Below are 22,181 nucleotides of genomic sequence, written 5' to 3'. Positions count from 1 at the left end.
TGAACTGTATTTTGGCAGCATCTTAGAGTTGAGTGTCACCGTTATTTTTCTCTGTCATGTGGACGTGCCGTGTAGTGCTAGTTGCTCAGCTGTGTCCAGCTCTTGGCGACCCCGTGGACTGCGGCCCACCAGGCTCCTCTCTCCATGGGGATTCTCCAGGCAAGAACACTGGAGTGGGTTGCCATGCCCTCCTCCAGAGGATCTTCCCAACCCAGGGATCGAACCCAGATCTCCCACATTGCAGGAAGCTCCTTCACTATCTTAGCCACCAGGGAAGCCCAAGAATACCGCAGTGGGTAGCCTGTCCCTTCTCCAGGGGATCTTCCCAGCCTAGGAGTTGAACCACGTTGTCCTGCATTACAGGCAGATTCTTTGCCAGCTGAGCTGCCAGGGAAGCCCCTACTGCCTGGATGCCACTTCCTTATTGCCTGGGTCTTTCAGATCATCATCCTAAGAGGTGGGGTGAAGGGGTGAAGCTGAGTGGTGCAAGGTCAGGAAGTTGCATTTAGCCCCATCAGGTTGACAGGCGCAAAGCCCGTCTCTGGAGCAACCCTCAGTGCACGGGGTGAGCTGGCCGTGCTGGAGGGCCGGCCGGTCCATGTGTCTTTTGACTGTTGGTTGAGAATCCATGTCCCCAGGATGTGTGCTGTGCTCTCAGGGGTCCTTTATGTGCCTGTCATGGTGCTGTTTCGAGGTGTGTTTAAATACTCCTTCATGTCCTGCTGACAGTTTCTCTTAATACATCCTAGGAATACTAGTGCCATTAGCAGAGTTTTATTTCATCTGTTTTCATCGTTGTAGCCAGGTCTGCTCCTGTCCCTTGTTTTCCTACTTACTGGTAGGAATGCTTTTGATAATTTGAGTAATAGTATTGAAGAATGCACAGTAGCAGTTGGTAAGTTTGATGCTCATCTTTTCTTAACCACTTGTTTCCATCCTTTTTGAGCTTGAACTTACCTCAGAAAACTTACCAAGACATAGTCATCACTCAGAATATCTGTAAAAAAAAAAAAATAGTTGAAGTTTAACAAACTGGTACCTCCCCCCCTCCCCCTGCCAGGAACCCATATTTGTCAACTAAGCTTCCTTTTGCAACATGTTCCACTACTTGTTATTGTTTCCCAACAGACTTTGTTCATTGGATGACCATGTTCCTTTTGAACGTAAGAAATAAATGGCTGGAGGAGATGGAGGCAAGGTTTGGTTTGCAGTAGGAATCTGGCGTGTCCATGGCTCTTTGTGTGAAGTGCAGCTGGAGATGGGTGTGGTCCATCACCTAAAATTTCCTATCTTCAGTTTGAGGAGGTGGTTAGCATTCTAACCACTGAAGAGCTGCACAGTGCATGCTATTTTATTTACAGGGCGAAACTTGGCTCTAGTGGTTTCCCCTGTACTTGCCTTCAAAGTAATAAAATGCCATTCTTTGGTAATGTTTCCATGTCAGGTCCACTTTAGAAGGAAGAAAGGATACAGCTGAAGTTAAAGGATTAAATTGGCATCACTCCTTTAGTTTTGTGAATGCTTTTAATGTTTGATTTTTGTAGGTTGATCATAAGGAAGTGATAAGTGTGTTGGGTTATTTGTGGTTTGAGCTAATTTTAGTCTCCTGTTCACAGCTTGCTTTGTATCCTTTGACATTAAAACATGCTTTCTTAGAAAGACACATTTTGAATGTAGGACTCAGTCTGTATTCTGCACTTGGCTACATTTCAAAAGCGTATTTTTCTCAGTACTTTGGTAGCTGGACACTTTGAAGCATAGCAGGTTTCTTTTAAAACCATTGATTGCTTTGCTGAGTAATGTCTCTCCTTTTCCAGCAGGTAAATTAGATTCTTTCCTCCAGGCGTGAAACTGTTGCTCCAGGCCAGTAGCTAAGAGGGTATTTTTAAAAAGAGTCTGTCTGATCCTGGGATGTAACTGTGCATAGGAAACCTTTCCCACCCTGTCCCCTTCATTGATAGAGCCTTGTACTCCTAAAGATTGGGCTTTTGTCTCTTTCCAATACTGGTTAGTTTCACGCCAGAGTTTTGCTTCAAAGCATTGGTTCCAAGCTACCCTACTCCCCACCCTTAAGGAACCACCCTGAATGTACATCCCCCAGGGACTTGTGAGGTGACGGAAGGGAGAGCACGGGGTTTGGGTTCTGGGTCTGCCTTCAACTGTTGTGGGACCTCAAAGGAGTTAACATTCAGGATCAGGAAAAATGTAATTAGACCAGATAACCTTACAGCTTGACTGGAATCTAACATCCTGCACCTCTGCGGTCAAATGAGGTGCTGGGAGAGTGGGACAACTTTGCTGGGAAAATCGAGGCTTCACGTCTTACAGCTGCTAGATTCAGGAGCCTTCTGTGTTCCATGCTCCCCCCTTATCTAACAGTGAGAACTTTAAATTTTCGTATTAGCTCAAATCAAAACTTTAAAGACGTCCTCGTGTCTTTAAAAATAAGGAAAGCGCTCTATGCAGGCTTAAATTGATGGTTTTATACAGTGACCAACTGCCACACTGACAAATGCAGTTTCCTCTGAAATTCTTCTCATGTCTAAAGAGGGTTATCAGGTGTTTGTGATTGGACTGCTATCTCCCCTTCAAGGGAGAAACGCATGGTCTGATCCATGTTCTGCGCTCATTCGTAATGAAACCCAGTAATAGCTAACATTTACTGAAGTCTGTTGTATGCCCCAGGCACTGGGCAAAGCGCTTTACATGCAGTGCCATTTATTGCACACCATAAATTTGTCTTTAATAGCAGGAAATGCTTTAGGAGGACACTCAGGTGTCAGAGCATCTGTGTTCTTCCCTGCCTGAGGTCTCGCGTGTCCTAGATGCAGCTTTCCAACAGCCTGATGGCCTTGCTCACACTGACGCACCACCGCAGACATGATTGTGCTGCGCCTCCTGGGCGATCCGCACCTGGAAGGAGAAGGTCAAGATCGTGACCACTGTCTGTATTTCTGACCTGTCACTCAGATGTCACGAGGTGACCACCCAGTTATATTGGACTTGGTCCACACAGTGCTTTAAAAACAAGAGGAGCTTGAACTTCTGTCGTTGTTGATAAATCAGGAGGAATGACATGCAAATCTGGGTTTCTGCCTTCTCCTGAAAAATCTGCAGCTCACACGGTCTCGGTCTGAACCCGGCGTGATGGTGGTCTGGTGGGCCCAGGGGCACCACTCCCGCTAACTGCACACTAGTAATCTAACTCTGTGGTAATGTGCATCCTTCATTTACCTCAGCTCTTCAGCGGGTCTCCCTGTCCTCTCTCGTATGGACTGCCCAGCCTTGGACCCTCGAATTTGAGCCTCTGCTCCAGGCTGGGTTTTTTCCTTAGAGTTTGCTGTCAGCATTAGAAGTAAGATGATTTTTCAGATGATGTTTAGGCTTGTGAGTAGCTGGTGTGCTGTCATTGGATAACATCAGAGCAAGGAAAACACCAGCCAGAGACGCGGTGGCTGGTGTCAAACGCCTGAGGGCGGGCCCTTGACAGTAAAAGCCAGGAGAAGATCATTAACCAGGGGCTTCTTTCCTTCCTGCCCTTCCCCCTTCCCTTGTCATCCTCTGCCCCCTTCTGCTATTGTGAGGAAGCTGGAAGCTGCCACCATGTTTTTCCACCTCAAGCAACTGAGTGTGACTGTATTTTTGTCCTATGTTCAATTATTTCCACGAACTATTTTTGATGATCAACTTGGAAATTAAATTGGATAGTCCATGTGGGACTTGATAAGAAGAATGACTTGCTCAGATATATTTGCACTGAGAAATCTAAGAAGTAAGATTGTTAATGACTTGCTTTGTGACCTGGTTAGGAATGACACCATTTGTTGTGGGTCTCAGTTCATGAGGTTTCTTTCTCTACCTTACACACTCTAGCAAGGGATGAAATAAATGATAGCCATGATAAGAAAATATATATATATAACAAAGACTAGATATGAGAGGTCTCTATACCTGTTTAGCAACCTATGCTATGCTATGCTAAGTCACTTCAGTCGTGTCCGACTCTGTGTGACCCCATAGACGGAAGCCCAGCAGGCTTCCCCATCCCTGGGATTCTCCAGGCAAGAACACTGGAGTGGGTTGCCATTTCCTTCTCCATTAGCAACCTAAGTTCGTATTTTATTGTAAGAGATGCTGTTTCTTTGATCTCTCTCGAACATCTGTTCTTTTATAGAGGTGTGTTCTATGTAACAAGTCAGAACAAGCAATAGAGGGAAATCCCTGGTGGCCCAGTGGTTAGGACTTCGTGCTTTCACCGCCACTGATGTGGGTTCAGTCCCTGATCAGGGAACTAAGATCTTGCAGGCTACATGGTGCAGCCAAAAATAAATACATTCATTAATTAAAAATAAAGTTTTTTTTTTAAAGTACAGGCACTAGGGAGGGCAGATTCTTTACCATTATAAAACAATGAGGATCTTTGTTCTAGAGTTTATACCTTTTCCCTTCCTAAAGCTGTATCCCAGAAGGACAGAACTGACACAGTGTTTCAGCAGCCCCGAATCATGTGACATGATGGCACTGCTCATTTAATACTTTTCTGTATACGTGCAGTTAAAAATCCATGACTGAAGCTCAGTTTCTCCATGAAGCTTTCAGCTCCCCTTTATTTCCCCTCTGTTCTGCTTTCAGGCAGAGCCCATTCCCTTATTCAAGTACGTGAGCTGGTGCCAGACTCTGGGAGGCAGTGAGGATAAGTGGTGCACGAGAAAGACACAGTCGATCCCTGCTCTTAAGAAGCTTAGCAGTCCAGCCAGCACAGGGGCTGAAAAGAGACCATCCCGGTTCAGTATTGAGAGCGCTCATTGGCATAGGCCTGGGTACTTGAGCATTTGGGAGAGTTTGCAGGCAGAGCTGTCAGGTAAAAACAGTTTATATAAGTCACATCTGGGCTTCCCTGGTGGCTCAGTGGTAAAGAATCCACCTGCCAGTGCCAGAGACACGGTTCGATCCCTGGTCCGGGAGGCTCCCCCAGGCCCCGGAGCACCCAAGCCCGGGCACCACAACCTCTGAGCCTGCGACGTGGAGCCGGGAACCGCACCTTCTGAAGCCTGAGTGTGCTGCAGCCTGTGCGTCGCAGCGAGAGCAGCCACCGCAGCAAGAAGCCCTGCAAATACTCTTCAGTCTGCACAGAAAATAGCCTTATATGTTAGCATGTAAAATATTTCTTAAAGAATCTTTAAGTATAAACTTGACTCACTAAGAGCAAATTGAAAGTATGTGGCTATCCCCTGATCTTCAGATGATCCTGTAAGGATAAACGTCTTATTTATTCACGGTGAACTTTAAAGGATATTTTTGATGGCGTTGCTAGCTCACGCCGTTATGTGGTCTGTGCTAGCGGTTCTCTGTAAATAGATGGCTTTGTTTGAGTGATTCTTTCATGTCTAGTACCTTGTAAAATAAGTTTGCCAATAATTTATCCTAGTTTCAAATGACTAAGCAGTGGGCTTTAATTCTTAGGCATTTTAACATTTTGGATATGATTACAAATTCTGAGACTTTATAATTACTTAAGTTTAAACATACAGATTACCATCTTGAGCAATTCTGAACGAGTTGCTGGATGTTGTCTGTTTTCCATTTACATACTTAATAAACTCATTCCTTGCTGTGGAGGAACAGTCAGAATTAGGTGTCTGCAAACCATTAAGATTGTGAAACATCGATTTTCCCCTTTTTCTGATTCTGGCTGTGAAGATCATGTATGAAAGTAACACTGGACTTTATTTTTTAAAGTGTAATTGTTGATTACTAATTGTCAGAGGTTTGGAAAGGGGAGTTTTTCTTACTAATGGGTGATGAAGTGAGTAAAGAAGCTTTGACTGTTGTTCTTTAGCAGTGAAGGAGGATGTTTAAGTGCGGTTTTGGTTTTTGTTTTTCCTCCTTCCAGTTTTATTTTGGAGTCACTTACATGTCACTGAATGGATACTGTAGAACATCCATACCAGTAGATGTATGGAGTAGGAAAACAATAGTTCATAGACCTCTCACAGAATCACTAAGCACACCAATTAAACGGGCAGAATATTGCCAGGCATGGGGGGTGGGGTGGCGTGGTGCGAGGGAGCAACTATTTTAAGATGGAAGTGAATAGGAAAGCATCATAAAAATAGATCTTCAGTAGAAGTCCAAACTCTGGACAAGACTCCAGTTCATTGATTATGCTTTGTCTTCAGATTTGCTGAAGAAAGTGAGAACAGTTAGGACTGGAGGGGAGCTATAGGTGGGGTATATATCTTAGAGAGGACCCCAGCAGGGATTCATCTCCTAGTCAGTAAATCGCCTTTGGCGACTGGTTTAATTACTTGCCCGTATTATGCTGTTTATGTTTTAATTGGGCCCCTCTGCACTTCGCTGGGGCCGTCCGCCTACCATCCTCACCTTGTACAGTTCGTGTCTCTCCTTTTGGTTTCCCTCCCATAGGCGTGCTCTGGCCCTTAGGATCATCTCTGTCTTTGCCGTCTTATTAGACTCAGACCTTCCACTCTCTGGTCATAGCACCCTGTGCCTCCAAACCCCCTCCTTCAGTTACTTCCCTCCTCTGGGTTTACTCCTTCAGCCAGATTTTCAGCTACTCGTTTCCAGCCCAAGCCCTCCCTTCCCTCCTTAGGCAGCGGTCAGGCCCTTGAAATGCTGCCTCTCCAGTATTCCCACCTCGCCCTTTTGCTGTCTTCTTGCCCTCAGCACACCTGACCAGCTCCATGCTGGACCAAGCCAGCCCTGCTTGGGCTCCCGCTCCTAAGTGCTGCTGGAGAAAACCTCCCACTTGTGCAGGTGGCCCAGCTAGAAATCTGGTCAGTAACCTCAGATCTGTCTCCCCCGGCTCCTGGCTGTCAGACCTGAAGTTTGCCAGCCATCCTTCAAGCCTTATTTCTCTCAACGGGAAAAAGGAGCCTTTGTTCCTAAGACAGCCCTTGTATCTGTGCTCTCCACGCCTTCCCATCCTGCCTCTGCAGGGCGTCTTGTTCTGACTGCTTTGTGACTCTTTTAGGTATGTCCTTAGTCCTCCGTCTATGTTGCCATCTTTTTTGGCCCACTTTCTCTGGCAGCAACTCCCCCGCCATCAGCGCTTTCCAGTTGAGATGTTTGAATAAATAGGTCACTGTGTCCATTGTTCACGTCCCGGTCACTCCCCACCCAGGGAAGCTATGCTCCAGCCTACCACACCTGAAAAGAATCCTTCACCGAGTTACTGTTCGCTTCCTTGTTGCTAAATCCAACGGATTCTTGCATCCTTATCATAACAGCATTTAACACGGTCGACCCCTGTTTGCTTTTTGAATATTCTCTAACTGCAGTTTCCATCACTGTCTCCTTTCCTTTCCCTTTCCTTTTATATCTTCTCCTTTTCTAGCTAGTTAGTCCCAGCTCTCATTCCTGGGCTTCTGCTCCTCTGCTGGGGGAGTTCCCCACGTGTCTCCCCACACTGCTGCTTTCATCTGCCTCTCTGTTCTTTGCTGTTTCAATGGTTCACCCAGAAGTAGGAATAGCCCCTGAATTCAGAGTGGCTCATAGATGTTCTTGGAGTCAGTACAGCTTCCAAAGTGAGTTTCGTTCCTGAAGTGTCGGCTCGCTGTCTCCCACAGGGCCTTTGTGTGTACTGTTTCCTCTGCCTGGAACATTCTCCCTCACCAAGTCTTGTTCTGCCTTCCAGTACCAGCGTGGGCATCTCAGGAGGCTTCTCAGACTTCCCGAGCCCCATCCCTGTACTTGTGCTTCCATAGCGCTCTGTGGTGACACTGTAATGACACCCACTGTCCTGTAATTGCCTGCTTGCATACGTATCACCAGCTAACCCGTCTTAGAAGTCTTCAGAAGGGCAAGGCTGGCAGGATTTCTTTTGTTTGAGTCATTTCTGTCCCTTAATACCCAGTATAGTGCCGGGCACATAAAAGAACCTACTACGTAGTTCCTGAATGAGTCAACGAGCTATGCTCTCTGGGTCCGTGAAGTGGAAACTGGTTACTGGGGAGGCATTGACTTGGTAAGTGCTGTGCAGACCATGTGTTACTGACCCCACCATCGATTTAGCACACACTTTCTCTCTTACCTTTTAGAGTGTGTGTGGAACCACCCCCTCCTCCACTGAAATGAGAAGCCCTCTGAGCCGGATCCAGGTGGAATTCTTGGTGTCTTCCTCACAGTACCCTGCATGTAGTGGGACTTCATTCCAGTGGTCCTCCTCTCAGATAAATAGACACATACATACACAGATACACTCGCTGGAAGTAAGTCTCGTCTGTAAACCACCTTTGTCTTTCTCAGCTGGTCCCCTCGGGGCTGTGCACAGCCCATGCCACTCGGGAGGGGCCTTTGCCCTGTGGTTCCGCCGTGCTGGCCAAGTACAAGAGACATCAGCGGTGGGGGGTGGAGGGAATCTTCCCTCGTTGAAACTTCTTAGGTTTGGTAGCTGGGACTGACCAGTGCTGACAGGAAATAGAGGCATTTATTAAAAGCCAGAACTGTCAGCTTGCAGGATGCAGAGCTCCTGTTAGCATATGATTTTGTGGTTGGTTTGGTGCTCCTCTATAAAAGTAAAGAATTGGACAAAAATGGGAGGAACGTACTTGGGTCTCTAAAGTTAGATCCTTTTTCCTAAGTAATTTGCCTTTAGAGTTTCATTTGTTTGGAATTTCCTGAGATTTTGATCTTGCCAGAAAATTTCCAGCAAAACAAAATTCTGGGCAGGTGAAGAATTTGCATGTGAAACGAAATCATTGTTTTGGTTTTTAACTCTTTTCTTAACATATTATCCTTGGTTCAACCCTGAAGGTTATTCTGTTTTTTGTGACTTTCAACTTTTCCCTCATCTTCTGGTTCTTACGAAAGGAGTGGTTTTGTTTAAATGGAGGAGAGGAATAAAACGTAAAAGCCGTATTCTTGCCTAGGCAGGCTTGGCATTACGGCTTAGAGTGGAATGACGTGTCTAATCTGGTGAAGAAGGCATATTTTGGGTTGGTTTGGCTTCTTGTTGGATTTGATTTTTTTTTTTTGAAGATTTGTCTTTTAAACTGGAATTTTTATGTGAATGTAATCAAATGTGTATAAACACCCTTACTTTCACTGTTGGCGTCACACATTTCTGTTACCTGTATTAAACACAAGTCATTGTGGTGAATGGCGTGAGGCAGGGTTGTTTTTTCAAAGGAACTGAGGCCTGGCGTGATTAAGTGGTCGTAGAGCAAACTTGTAACCAGAGAGTTCTTTTCTTCCTGGTCCAGGGTCCTTTCCTCCAGACGTGCCCCTTTCCTGTAGCCTGGGGAACGCCTTTTGTTGGAGTAACAGAGTAGAGGTTTCCTGTTGGGACTGCAGCACTCGCCTGCCTTCAGTCTGCCCACCTCAGAGCAGAGGTTCTGAACTCTCACTGCTACTTACCGAAATTGTTTTTCAACTTGAAAGTGCCTTTAAACAAGTTTGAAGGCCAGAGGTAGACCAGTTGAGAACAAAGTCGAAATAGCATTAAAGCCAGAGCTGTTGGCAGGAGTCTTATAAAATGTGTTGAACGTGGCTATGGGAAGCAGGAAGCATTTCTATCCCAATAGGTTGGGAACACAGTCCCGGGGTTGTGGTCTCCGTTACCGAGTCCCCACTTACCATCACATTCTTTGTCTTGTTTCCCCCTTCCTTGCTTCGCCTCCTCACCACCCTCCTCCCCCAAGGCCACTGCAGCCACCAGTAGCAATTACCCCCATGTTGGATCTCGAGGCTGCTTCCCTACAAGGACATGGGGCCGGTGGCATTGGCTGTGGACGTTGGAACTGAGCTCTGCGGGTTCTCGCGCTTTGTGCCCTGGGACATTTGACTGGCTGCAAACTAGCAACCAACTACTACTTCCACCGTCTAATCTGTAGTTGTTTTCTGTCTGTGTAGTTAAGGCCAGTTGAAGAGGATGGATGATAGAAGCAAGCCTGTTTTATGCTTGCTTAAGCAAGCCTTCAGCAGGTTGGGAGAGGTGTTCACGAACAGCCGGAAAGCTGAGTGCAGCCACCTGTAACACAGAACAGGCTCCGAGTGGCCGAGTTCGGTGTCCATGGGTTTTGTTTTTTGACTGAGTTTTAATCTCCCTGTTTTGTCTTTTTTAGATTGACAGGCCTCAGATAAAAAGCTGTGGGCGGTCTCGTGTGTCGTGGAGTGCCTGGGTGTGAGGCTCAAAGTTTATGACTGTCCGGAGCGCCCCTTAAGTCTTGCTTGGGTCAGCTCAGGGGACAGTGTTCAGATGGACTTTCCGGCTGGCAGAGTCTGGAGCGGTAACCAAGCGTGAAAGCATAGACAGTCCTTGATACGCAAATGTGTCTGGTACAGGAGCTTGGAAGTGTGTGGTTCAGGCCGCGGGGCATTGTTTCTGTAGAGTCAGTGTGGTGGTTAGAGTCCAAACTTACCCTGGTACCCATTCAACCTGCATTATACCTGAGGTGTCCCTGTTAATAGGTGCTTTTCCCGTGGAATTATTATATATGATGATTACTATATATAACATTTAATATTATGCATAATAGTGATTTTATTAAGAAAAACCATCCCAGGCTCCATCTGGGAGGTAGTGTGTGTGTGTGTCTCTGGGGGAGGGGTGGGATGGGTGTGTGTGTGTCTCTGGGGGAGGGGTGGGATGGGTGTGTGTGTGTCTCTGATGGGTGTGTGTGTGTCTCTGGGGAGGGTGGGATGGGTGTGTGTGTGTCTCTGGGGGAGGGTGGGATGGGTGTGTGTGTGTCTCTGGGGGAGGGGTGGGATGGGTGTGTGTGTGTCTCTGATGGGTGTGTGTGTCTCTGGGGAGGGTGGGATGGGTGTGTGTGTGTCTCTGGGGGAGGGGTGGGATGGGTGTGTGTGTGTCTCTGATGGGTGTGTGTGTGTGTCTCTGGGGAGGGTGGGATGGGTGTGTGTGTGTGTCTCTGATGGGTGTGTGTGTGTCTCTGGGGGAGGGGTGGGATGGGTGTGTGTGTGTCTCTGATGGGTGTGTGTGTGTCTCTGGGGAGGGTGGGATGGGTGTGTGTGTGTCTCTGATGGGTGTGTGTGTGTCTCTGGGGGAGGGGTGGGATGGGTGTGTGTGTCTCTGATGGGTGTGTGTGTGTCTCTGGGGAGGGTGGGATGGGTGTGTGTGTGTCTCTGATGGGTGTGTGTGTGTCTCTGATGGGTGTGTGTGTGTCTCTGGGGAGGGTGGGATGGGTGTGTGTGTGTCTCTGATGGGTGTGTGTGTGTCTCTGGGGAGGGTGGGATGGGTGTGTGTGTGTCTCTGATGGGTGTGTGTGTGTCTCTGGGGAGGGTGGGATGGGTGTGTGTGTGTCTCTGATGGGTGTGTGTCTGTCTCTGTGGAGGGTGGGTTGGGTGTGTGTTAATGTGTCCTGTTCTTGTGCAGCCTTGGCGTTGGAAGTAGTCTTTCTCCTCCCCTCCAGGTGAGCATGGACTCCCGTGGATTTCAGGGCAGAGGCTGGACGTTGATTTCAGGGCAGAGGCTGGATTAGAGCTTGAAGAACTGATTAGGCTGCTGCTTCTGGGGCTGGAGAACAATGACAGTTCCCATAGCACTTCCTGGGCTTCTCTTCACTGTCCTCTGTTGTTGTCTACTGGGGTCTCCAGACATTGACCTTTTTACCTTGGTTACCTTTTTTTTTGCTTGGACCAGGGTTTTCGCTTCTGATCTGCACCTGAATTTCCTATCCAAGGCTCCTGTTTATGAAATAAATATATAGTCTTTTTGAGGTTTTCAAAATTAAATGTTGTAACAGAGTTGTCACATGTTAATTTTGCTGTGAGAAATTGTAGAATCGCAGGTGACTAAACTTTATAAACTGTACCTGTATTTCAGTTTCATTCTCCCCTGATGTGTATCACGTTGTAGAAAATAATAGCTTTTATAGTTAATACTGGTTCCATTTCCCTTGATTATATTTCTTATTTAAGACTTGTTTTCAGGTAAGACATTTTCATGACAGTACATGAAACTGTACAACACACTTCCTACTTAAACCTTCAGAAACTGTCCACAGAGTCCAAGGTGAGTTCTGCCAGGCACCTGGGTAAACCTCCGGCCAGGCGACCTCTGTGGCCTCGGCTTAGTTGGAGCCCCACCTGGTGCACAGAGATCTTCACGGGCAAGGATAGGCAGTTCAAGCCAGGCCTAGCAGGAGGGACCTAGAGAGCGTCTGAACGGCTCGGGAGGCCTGGCCCTTGCAACCTCGTGAGAAACGGTTTGCCTCCAGGGCTATCATCTCCCATAAATGTCACATTCCCCTCCCTGAGCCCACAAATAGCCAGCTTGCACTTCATCTTTGTGCTCAACCAACCAGTGCCGAGATGCGGGGGCCTTGGGCTGCAGGCTGATGCCATTTAGCAGCTGGCTGCTTTTGAACTGGCTCGTGGAGAGCTGCAGGGCTAAGGTTCCCTGCTAGTTCATGTTCAGCTTTTTGTCCCTGACTGGATGGCTGCTGTTTCACTTCTCAGCACAAAGGGACACTGGGCCTACCCACGCCCACTCGGAAAGGAAGGTGTGATGTACCACTTCTGAAAGGTTGGGTCTGGCGTCATCGTAAACAAGAAGGGGGGGTCAGGCGGGGCTGGAGGTGGAACGTGGCTGCTCCCCAGAATTACAGATTGTTCCACAAGTGCACTCTGGCATAGTGTGATGGAAGCTTCTGGCATCTTATTCCTCTTAATAATCATAGCACAGAAGGCGGTGGGGGAGTGGGCTTGTCTGGCCGTGGAAGCTGTCATATTAAACAGCACTTTTTGCTTTTAACAAGTTTTATCCAAATGAGACTTTAGGTTTTCTCTCTCAAATTTACTGGCAGTTTTTCTGAAAACACCTAATTATTTTGCCAGAAAATCACTGAAGGACTTAGCCTCTTTTTTTTAACCTATGCAAATATGTTACTTTCTTTTAAAATAGATAAGACAGAAATAGGTTACCTGTAAGATTTTGTATATTTTCTAATGCATTCTTTTTATATTAGATACATTTCTGTAGACTTTTTTTATGCTCTTATTTGGAGGATGTATTTTGTAACATAGAGCACTGCTTTATCTTGCTTGATAAATTTTTTAACCACTGAACATTTTTTTGTGTATTGTGAAATCCACTGAGTAATTATAAAATCAGCAGACATTTGTTTACACGTTAACATATGTATCTATTCCTAGTTGCACTGAAAACCTAAAGCAGCCTTCAGTTCTTTAACTTTCCCTTACTTCCAGCTGATTGGCAAGCCTTCCGGCTTCTTGAAGTGTGTGTCTGACCCTCTTCTTTCCTCATCTTCTTCCCTTGCCCTCGCTCAGGCCCCCTCCTCTCTGGCCGTTCACGGTCCCCTTCAGCTGGTTCCGGCCCCCTTCACTTCCAGCTTGTCTTTCATGGGACGAGAAGGGATATCCTTGTCCTACTCAAAGACTTCCTGTGGCTCCCCGTTGCTGGGTCTGGCATCTCCAGATTCTTTGGCCTCACCTAACACAGGTGCTGTATGCAGGTCAGGAAGCAACAGTGAGAACTGGACATGGAACAACAGACAAGTTCCAAATAGGAAAAGGAGTATGTCAAGGTTGTATATTGTCACCCTGCTTATTTAACTTATATGCAGAGTACATCATGAGGAACGCTGGGCTGGAAGAAACGCAAGCTGGAATCAAGATTGCCGGGAGAAATATCAATAACCTCAGATATGCAGATGTACCACCCTTATGGCAGAAAGTGAAGAGGAACTCAAAAGCCTCTTGATGAAAGTGAAAGAGGAGAGTGATCGAGTCATCGTGGGTGCTGGATCTCCTGTCTGCTGAGAGCCTCCTTTCGGCTCACAGGTCCCACCTCCGTGGAGCACGTGCCTCCTGCTCCCAACGCCGAGCTGACTGTCCTGTTCAGTTCCCTTTTTTAAAAAACTATGGCAAATATTATTAGTATGCTTTCTCTGTTACCTCTGTGAATGCAGTGATTTTTCCCTTATCCACCCAAGGAATCCATCTCCCTGGAGGAAAGTTAGGATTTGGTCCCAGGAAGAAAGCTACTGAGAAAGCAGGTATTCTACCTCTGACATGCCAAATAGCATTTTTTTTTACAGCACGTTGCTCCTTTTTAACAGTTCCATTTTATGTGAATTAGTATTTTTATTCTATTGCTTATATGTTATTTTCTTCTTCGCTAGAGCACGAACCCTCCAAGAATATGGGATCGTGCTTTCAGACCTTTGTACCCTCAGGACCAAGTGTATTGTAGTGTCTGGCTTATCGTCACCTTGTGGACGTCTGTCTCACCCGCATTGAATCTTTCTTGCTTAGCAGCAGCAGCAGTTTAACTATACGTGGTGCCACAAACAAAAAGAGAAATTCCTCTAAGCACTACATGGTCCTGTCTGACCACATCTTGATATCCTCTGCAAGGAAGGGGAGACTGCAGGTGAAAGAGAAACAAAAGAAGTGAAGATCTGGGCTTTAAAACCTCTCAGGCTTCAGTGCTGGCAAATGAAGATTTTTTCCCCAAGGTTTTAATCTCAGTTGCATGCAATTTTTGCCTCATAGCAAATTATAGAATTTAGTTGCCATGTAAGATGGATACCTCTCTACACCCTTCAGAAATGTTTATGGAATTAAAGAAACTACATTAAGGACTCAGCACTTAAGAGTAAGCTGCTGCTGCTACTGCTGCTGCTAAGTCGCTTCAGTCGTGTCCGACTCTGTGCAGCCCCACAGACGGCAGCCTGTCAGGCTCCTCCGTCCCTGGGATTCTCCAGGCAAGAATACTGGAGTGGGTTGCCATTGCCTTCTCCGTAAGAGTAAGCTACCTAACAATTTTTCACGAACAAATTTTCATGAGGCCAAACACAGAAGAGTTGCAATTTTCCCTACAAACCATTATGCTGGTCATCTATAAATTCATATAAATTATGTTGACACTTAATTCATTCCAACTTGATCGGGTGCCCGTGGATACCAGGAATGATGCACGGCAGTAACACGTGAACAGGCATGTGTGATCGGAAACAGCCCGTGGTCTCTGTAACAGTCACAGGAGAGCGGTGACATGAGGTAGTCACGCAGACTACGAATTGTGGAGGAAAGTGCCATGAAAGAAAAATAAAAGGTGCAAGGAGAGTGTTGAAGAAAGGGCTTTAAGCTGGTGTGAAGAGATCATTGAGTGCCTGGGCGAGGCTTACAAGATGGGGTGGGACAGCCTTTTGAACAGAAGGGGCTTAGCAGTTTTCAGCAAGGCAGGGAAGACATGCATGGCCTAAGCATTGGTCTCCAGAGTATGTCACCTCCTGAGATAATGGCTCCCAGAAGTTAATTATTCCCTCGCAGAAAGTAGGACTTCCTCTTTGTTTATAGACATTTTAAAATTAAGGATTTGTCTTATACTAGAATCCCATGATTTGTTGAAGAGTCCTGTATTCACTTTACTCACATTGCTTGAGATTTTATAAAATATTTTGAGAATACCTAAAGTCGTGATCTTATCCTTTCAACCCTTATTAAGAATTCTTTTTTTCTAATTTATACTGTATTTCATTATAGAGTGATATGTTTATTATGGAAAGCAAAAAAGAATGACAGTTTTCTTTATCCCTATCACTGCACAGTGTAGGTACTACAACCATTTTGTCTGTTTTCTGCCAATCATTTTTAATTGAAATTTTTATTGAAATAATCATAGATTCATGTGAGAAGTAACAGGAAGGTCCCTTGTGCCCTTTGCCTGGTTTCCTCTACCTTGATGACGTTATGCACAAGTGTGATACACTGTCACACCAGGATGTTGATATTGATCGTAGTTTGCCCAACTTATCGTATTTCCTCGGTTTTACTTCTGCTCATTTGTGTGTGCTGTTTTCCATAGATTCTTGTATTAGTAATGCTACTTTGTGGTGTGATTTCATTCCAGTTTTTTCTTTTCTGCCCTCAAAAAGCATCTCCTCTCCTAATCATATATCCTTCTCATATCCTTGTGTGTTTTCTCTAAACTTGTTTTAAAAAGCAACTGCCCGTAAGGGAAATAAGTAGATTGAGAACAGAATTGTCAGCCTGAATGTACTTTACCAGCTTACTGATAGCTTGTAGACAGTTTAGCCAGTTTACTGTTTCTGGTCCTGCCACTGAAAGATCCTCTGGGTGTTTTGTATCCAAGAGAGAACCATTTAGTGCCATTCAAAACAGACCAAAGCATGCCTGAATAAAAGCCTGACAGTGATGTGTAAATGTCAGGTTGCCTGTAATTTAAGCAGAGCAGAGTAAGTAGAAGAATAAACATATACAGGGAAAGTACAGGTAACAAAGGAGGCTTTGAGAATTTTGCTCTTATTTCTTGAGTGAATAGTCTTCTCATTAAGATAATAACCACTTGCTTGCTGCATGTGTGGTCAGTTGATTTTTCAGTAGTCATGTGATTTTCGTACGTGGTTTGGTTTTTGGTATTGTTTGAGTTTTCTCAATGGGAATATATTACCTTAATAATCAGAAAATACCCCCAATTTTCAATTTTGGAGTAAAAAGAAACAGTAGACATGTGAAAAGTAACAATGAAATTGGTTTAAAGTATCTGAGTTCAGGAAGCATGGATAGAGTGGGAGAGAAGCCAAGATGATTGATGCCAAGGGCATGCAAATGGAAAGGACCCCAGAAGGAACACGAGGCATGAGTGTCGGTTTAGAGTTTGGGTAGTGAGAGAAGAGAACTCCTTCTGTCCAGAATAGGATCCCCTGGTGGCTCAGAGGTTAAAGCGTCTGCCTCCAATGCGGGACCTGGGTTCGATCCCTGGGTCGGGAAGATCCCCTGGAGAAGGAAACGGTAACCCACTCCAGTATTGCCTGGAGAATCCCATGGACGGAGAAGCCTGGTAGGCTACAGTCCACAGGGTCGCAAAGAGTCAGACACGACTGAGCGACGGAACGGAACGGAGGTTAGGCTCCCACTGATGAAAAAGAACTGTTCGGTTCTGGCTGACCTTGTTCAGCAACTTTTAATAATTAAGATTTAATAACGTACGAATATGTGGCAGGTACTTCAACAAGAGAATCTGTTTCTCAAACGTGTTAAAGTGGTGAAGTTTTTTTTTAACTTATTGTTTAGTCACTAAATTGTGTCTGACTCTTTTCGACCCCTGAACTGCAGCACGCCAGGCCTCCCTGTCTTTCACTACTTCCTGGAGTTTGCTCACAGTCATGTCCCTTGAGTTGGTGATGCCATCCAACCATCTCATCCTCTGTCGTCCCCTTCTCCTCCCACCTTCAATCTTTCCCAGAATCAGGGTCTTTTCCAGTGAGTCAGCTCTTTGCATGAGGTGAGCAAAGTATTGGATCTTCAGCATCAGTCCTTCCAGTGAATATTCAGGGTTGATTTCCTTTAGGACTGACTGGTTTGATCTGCGTGCTGTCCAAGGGACTCTAAAGAGTCTTCTCCAGCACCACGGTTCAAAAGCAGCAGTTCTTTGGTGCTCAGCCTTCTTTATGGTCCAGCTTTCACATCCGTGCATGGATGTGAGACTACTGAAAAAGCCACCGCTGTGACTCGATGGACCTTTGTCGGCAAAGCAATACCTCTGCTTTCCAGTACATTGTCTAGGTTTGTCACAGCTTTCTTTCCAGGGAGCAGGCATCTTTTAGTAAGGTGGTCTGAGATTCCTATCTCTGTAAGAATTTTCCACAGTTTGTTGTGATTCACAAGTCAAAGGCTTTAGTCTAATCAGTGAAGCAGAAGTAGACGTTTTTGTAGAATTCTCTTTCTTTTTCTGTGAGCCAGTGGATGCTGGCAGTTTGATTTCTTCTATTTGCAATATGATTGATAAACCCAGAAAATGCAGTTTTAGAAAAATTACCTAAGTAAATGAAGGTAGGTTAGATGGCTGGATAGCAAGATTATATTATAGACTAATACATATATTGTGGGCCCATCTATGTAAAAACAAGTAGTAACAATTCAAAAATAATGAATTCATTATTTAAGAGTTCATTGTTTATTTTGTATGTTTGGAGGAGTAGATACTGCTAGACTGTTAAACGCTGGTGAAGTTTTTCGTTGCACCTTTATATTGTGTACACTGGACTTGTTTCTGTAATTCCTGTGGAGGGATTTTGTAAGTAGTCTTTCAGTGTTTAGGAACGTTTGCGTTTCCTGGTGATTCCTTCGACCCTGATGTCGCTGTTATGCACCGCTGGAGCCCTCAGTTTGGGACTGTTCCTGTGAGTCCCTTCTGGGAGCACTGTTGAAGTTACGCAGTAATCAGCCGTTCTTTCCTTGCCTCTCCCCCAGCGTCCGATTTGCAGTATTTTCAGTTGGTATCTGCGGAGTCTCAGCTGATGCCCGTGAGCTGACGGCCCTTACTGTTCTGCCTTCCCTGTCCCTTTGGTGCTTGTCCTCTGCGCTGCATCCACACCGCCTGCCGCGCCGCCTTTTGTCTTAGGCCTGCTCTGTTGTTCCATCACTAAGTCGTGTCCGACTCCTTAGGCCTGCTGCCGCTGCTACTGCTGCTGCTAAGTCACTTCAGTCGTGTCCGACTCTGTGTGACCCCATAGACGGCAGCCCACCAGGCTCCCCCATCCCTGGGATTCTCCAGGCAAGAACACTGGAGTGGGTTGCCATTGCCTTCTCCGTTAGACCTGCTAGTAAGGACTAATCCCTGTTGTCGTCATTTCGGTTGCCTGATGCTCCTTCTCTGCTGGATTCCTTGGGAATGGTTTATAGAAATATTCTGTGAGTTATCAATGCATATCCCGAACAGTTTGCAGCTTTAATATTTGAAGGCCATTTCATCTATATAAAAACCTTTGGATCACATATTATTCCCCTAAGTAATTTAAATATGTTATTTCACTGTATGTCTTATGGTGTAAAGCATTGCTGTGGGTGTTTGATGGTCTGATTTTTTTGCCCTTTAAAGTGATTTGGTCCTTTTGCTAGATGCCCAAAGGAGTTTTTTCTTAACCTTTTGTGTCAAAGTGTAATCATTTATTAAACTGTATCTTGCTCTTGGCCATCTTGGGTCATTCTCCTCCCAAATCCAGTGTGTTCTTGTAATATATAGTTTCAAACCTTTTCTTTTTTTAGTTTCAGGAGAGTCTTAAATTAGAATTTGCAGTATTTTCTTTTGTTCCATTGTTTGGATTTCCTTCTCAGGGACTCAGCCTGTTGTGTGTTTGTTTGATTTTCTTGTTCTATCATCTATTTCTTTCACTTCCTCAAAAAATTTTTAAATCTAATTAGCTTTTAAAGTAAAAAATTGTTAAATATAATTGCATGTTTAAAAAATATAATTTCAAACTTACACAATTAAAACACTACAGAGAACCTATTTCTCTTTGGTTATATTTTTTGGAGTTTTTTTTTTTTACTTCACTGTATCCATTTCCTTTAAGGCATTAAACATGTGTGTTTGCTCTTGGGTTCTCCTCGTTTTATCTTCGTTTCTGAAAATACTTTCTTCTTTTCTTTTTGATTCGTCCCACTTTCTTTCACTGACCTTTTCGAATCCTTCTGTTTTCCAGTTCCTTTGTTTTGTGAGTTCTCATTCTTATTTGTGCTGTTCTTCTGAGCTTCCACCACGTTCTTGGTGTCTTCTCACCTTGTTGGATTAGTTTCATCTTTTGTGGGCCTCTTTCTGGCTTGCTCTTCTTTTCTGTAGGGGTATTTTTTGTCCCTTGTTCTCGCATATAGTAATGTTACGTGGAACTCAGCTGTTCCTCATCTGTTGCCCATCTTTAAGCGAACAGTTTCCCAGCAGTTTTGAGGAGGAAGGGTGGATCACGTGGACGGTCTAGCTCAGGGCTCTCAGTCTCCCTCTTCAGCTGCCTTTGTGAAGTGACTTCTGTGTCTCCAGGATCTGCTTCCCCTCTTCCTCCTGTTCTTACCTGTCATCTCCACCTTCTCTCTCCTCTGCCCCTTTCGTCCTCACCGTGCTGGATGTGGTCTACTCCCAGAAGCCTCTTGGTACAGGCTGTGTCTTGGAAGGTCTTAGTCGCGAGCGTCTGGAGGGCATCCGGGTGCCTGGGGGAGGGGGAGCCTGCTGCTGCCTGTGAATCGGAGCCTGCAGGTCTGCTCCGAGTCTGGCTGCGCACGTGGCCGGCCTGCCACGCCTCCCCGTGAGGCCCAGTGCTCTGGGGCTCTCCTGTCACAGCCGCCAGGATCGCCCATGCCTTGGTTCTCCTTCCTCCCGTGCAGTGCCAGCCACATGGCTCTTAATCACTCGCTGTCTCCGCTTGCTTGTGCTTTCAGAATCCTAAGGGAGTTTGTTTCAGTTGTTGTCTGAGGGCTGTCTGTCGGTTCTGCTGTCCTGTTTACTTTTATGTCCTGTTTACTTTTATGGGGGAATTCAGGGAGAGGGAAAACCTGTGCTGCTGCCACTGACTTCCCAGAACCGTAAAGCCAGAGTAGTCTCTCAGAAACACATATCCGATTGTAGTATTCCTCCCTGCTTAAAAAAATTGAGTTGCAAGAACCCTTCGTGAAAACTTTCAAACATATAGAAGTAGATTAGTATAACAAACCCCCATGTGTTTGTCACCCCGTTTCAGTCATTATAAGCTCATGGCTCATCGTTTTTCCTCTGTACCCCCTACCCACTAACCCCAGCCAGCTCTCATTTATTTTGAAGCATGTCCTAGCTTCATAATAAATACTTAAAAAACATTGAACACTCAGGGACCAGAGAAGCCAGAGCCACATCGCCTTTGGACTTGAGAAGGAGAGGGAATGTCAGGGGAAGCTGACGTTAATGTCCAGTGTCTGGACTGAGGCACCACCAGTCCGGACATGCATGGACAGAAATTTGGGACGTGGCCTCTCAGGAGCTGAGCATCAGGCATGCTTTGCTGGGCAGGGAGCTGGGAAGACAGCACTTGCCCATCCTGCCTGAATGTTGTTTGCTGCAGAGGGCCCCGGGGTTGGGGGGGTATGAGTTCTCCTCAGCCTGGCTCGGGGCTCCAGGAAAGCCTTCCTGATACTCCAGCTGCTGACCTGCTCCTCCCCTGGCCTGTAGGGGTGGGGTTAAGGGAGCCTGGATTCCATCTCAGATGGAGTGAAGCCTTCTCCAGGAATGTAGCACATCAGAGAGCCATGCCGCCTGCAGGAAAAGTGGAGAGGAAGAGGCACATCCTTCCAAGAAATGCTGCTCTCACACCCAGCCATTCCCTGGGTATCATGGCAGGAAGTTACTCATTACTGGAAAATGACCCCTGACCTTTCTGTTGAGGAAGTCCGAGAACAGAGTGCTCAGAGATAGTGGGGTCACTGGTGCTCGCTTCTTACAGCTGCTGTTTGTTTTCCAGCGCCATCCTTACGCTTTCTCGGATTTCTTCATTCCACGTTCCTCTCTCTCAGCTTGGTTCGTTCTGTTTAGCCCACTCATCTCAGGGAATCCTTGATGAGGGCCCTGCATCTCCAGGAGTCGTGCTCTGCGGGGAACATGCTAGACCTGAAGTGTGCTCCTTGGAGCTGAGGAGGCTCAGACCGCAGTCTCTGGGAAAGCCTGTGGAGCAGAGGCAAGTTTAGGACATAGTAGGTGTGCCCTGTGCACCGCGGAGGGTCACAGACCCGGGTTGCAGGCCCGGATGAGGTGTTGGCCCACTCTCTCCTCTCTGACCACAGGCCTGGAGAGGGCCCAGGCAGCAGGCTGCTGGGATTGCTCCAGTGGAGGATGGCCATCCTTTCTCCTCCCCAGCCCTCGTTGCTCAGGCTTCCTTTGAATCAACCATGCTGGAACAGACTAGGCAAAACAGCTTGGGTGTCAGCCGTCTGACTTCTTTTCTCCGCTTAGCTCCAACCAGCATTGTCGAGGAGAGGCAGCAGGTGAGCACCGCCAGGAAGAGCTCTGCTCTGCGTCAGATGTGGCTGCTCCCCAACTCCTCCTGAGTTTGCTGTACTCACTGTCACCGGCTCTTCTCGATGCCTTTCCCTTCTTCCTGTGAATAGATGTCCCCTCCCAGCAGGACTCCACTCAGTAGTGCTGTGTTTGGCCACAGCTGGTCTTCCCCACTGAGTGGGAACTCAGTGAGGACAGGGGTCATGACAGAGCCACCTGCCCCAGGACATCGGCGCAGCGTGAAGCGCAAGGCCAGACATTGGCTGCAAGCACAATGATGTATTGTGCTCCAGGTTCTGAAGGTGAGCCTCAGAACTTAACTTTGGCGTCATGTGTACGGCTTTGCTTTAACAAATACACTTGGGTGTTAAGACCAGTTACCTTTAAGAATGTTACAGCTCTGGCTTTTAACTATCCT

At 46.3% G+C, this 22,181-nt stretch overlaps 1 protein-coding gene across 4 annotated transcripts in view; it reads left to right on the top strand.

The window, feature by feature from the left end:
* Positions 1–22,181, top strand: part of PTPN1 (protein tyrosine phosphatase non-receptor type 1) — a 63,796-nt gene that overhangs the window by 8,145 nt on the left and 33,470 nt on the right. For 2 of the 4 annotated variants that reach the window (XM_055393593.2, XM_055393578.2), the window contains exon 2: positions 8,061–8,231. The exons of the other annotated variants lie outside the window; for them this stretch is intronic. In XM_055393593.2, coding sequence (XP_055249568.2) covers positions 8,061–8,231 — 171 coding nt within the window. The remainder of the gene's footprint in view (positions 1–8,060; positions 8,232–22,181) is intronic. 4 annotated transcript variants of the gene reach the window in all.

The sequence above is a fragment of the Moschus berezovskii genome, chromosome 15 (assembly GCF_049115385.1).
Source record: "Moschus berezovskii isolate FMDL1 chromosome 15, NW_MosBer_1.0, whole genome shotgun sequence".
In the NCBI taxonomy this organism is placed as follows: Eukaryota; Metazoa; Chordata; class Mammalia; order Artiodactyla; family Moschidae; genus Moschus; species Moschus berezovskii.
This window is presented reverse-complemented; position numbering and strand designations above follow the sequence as displayed.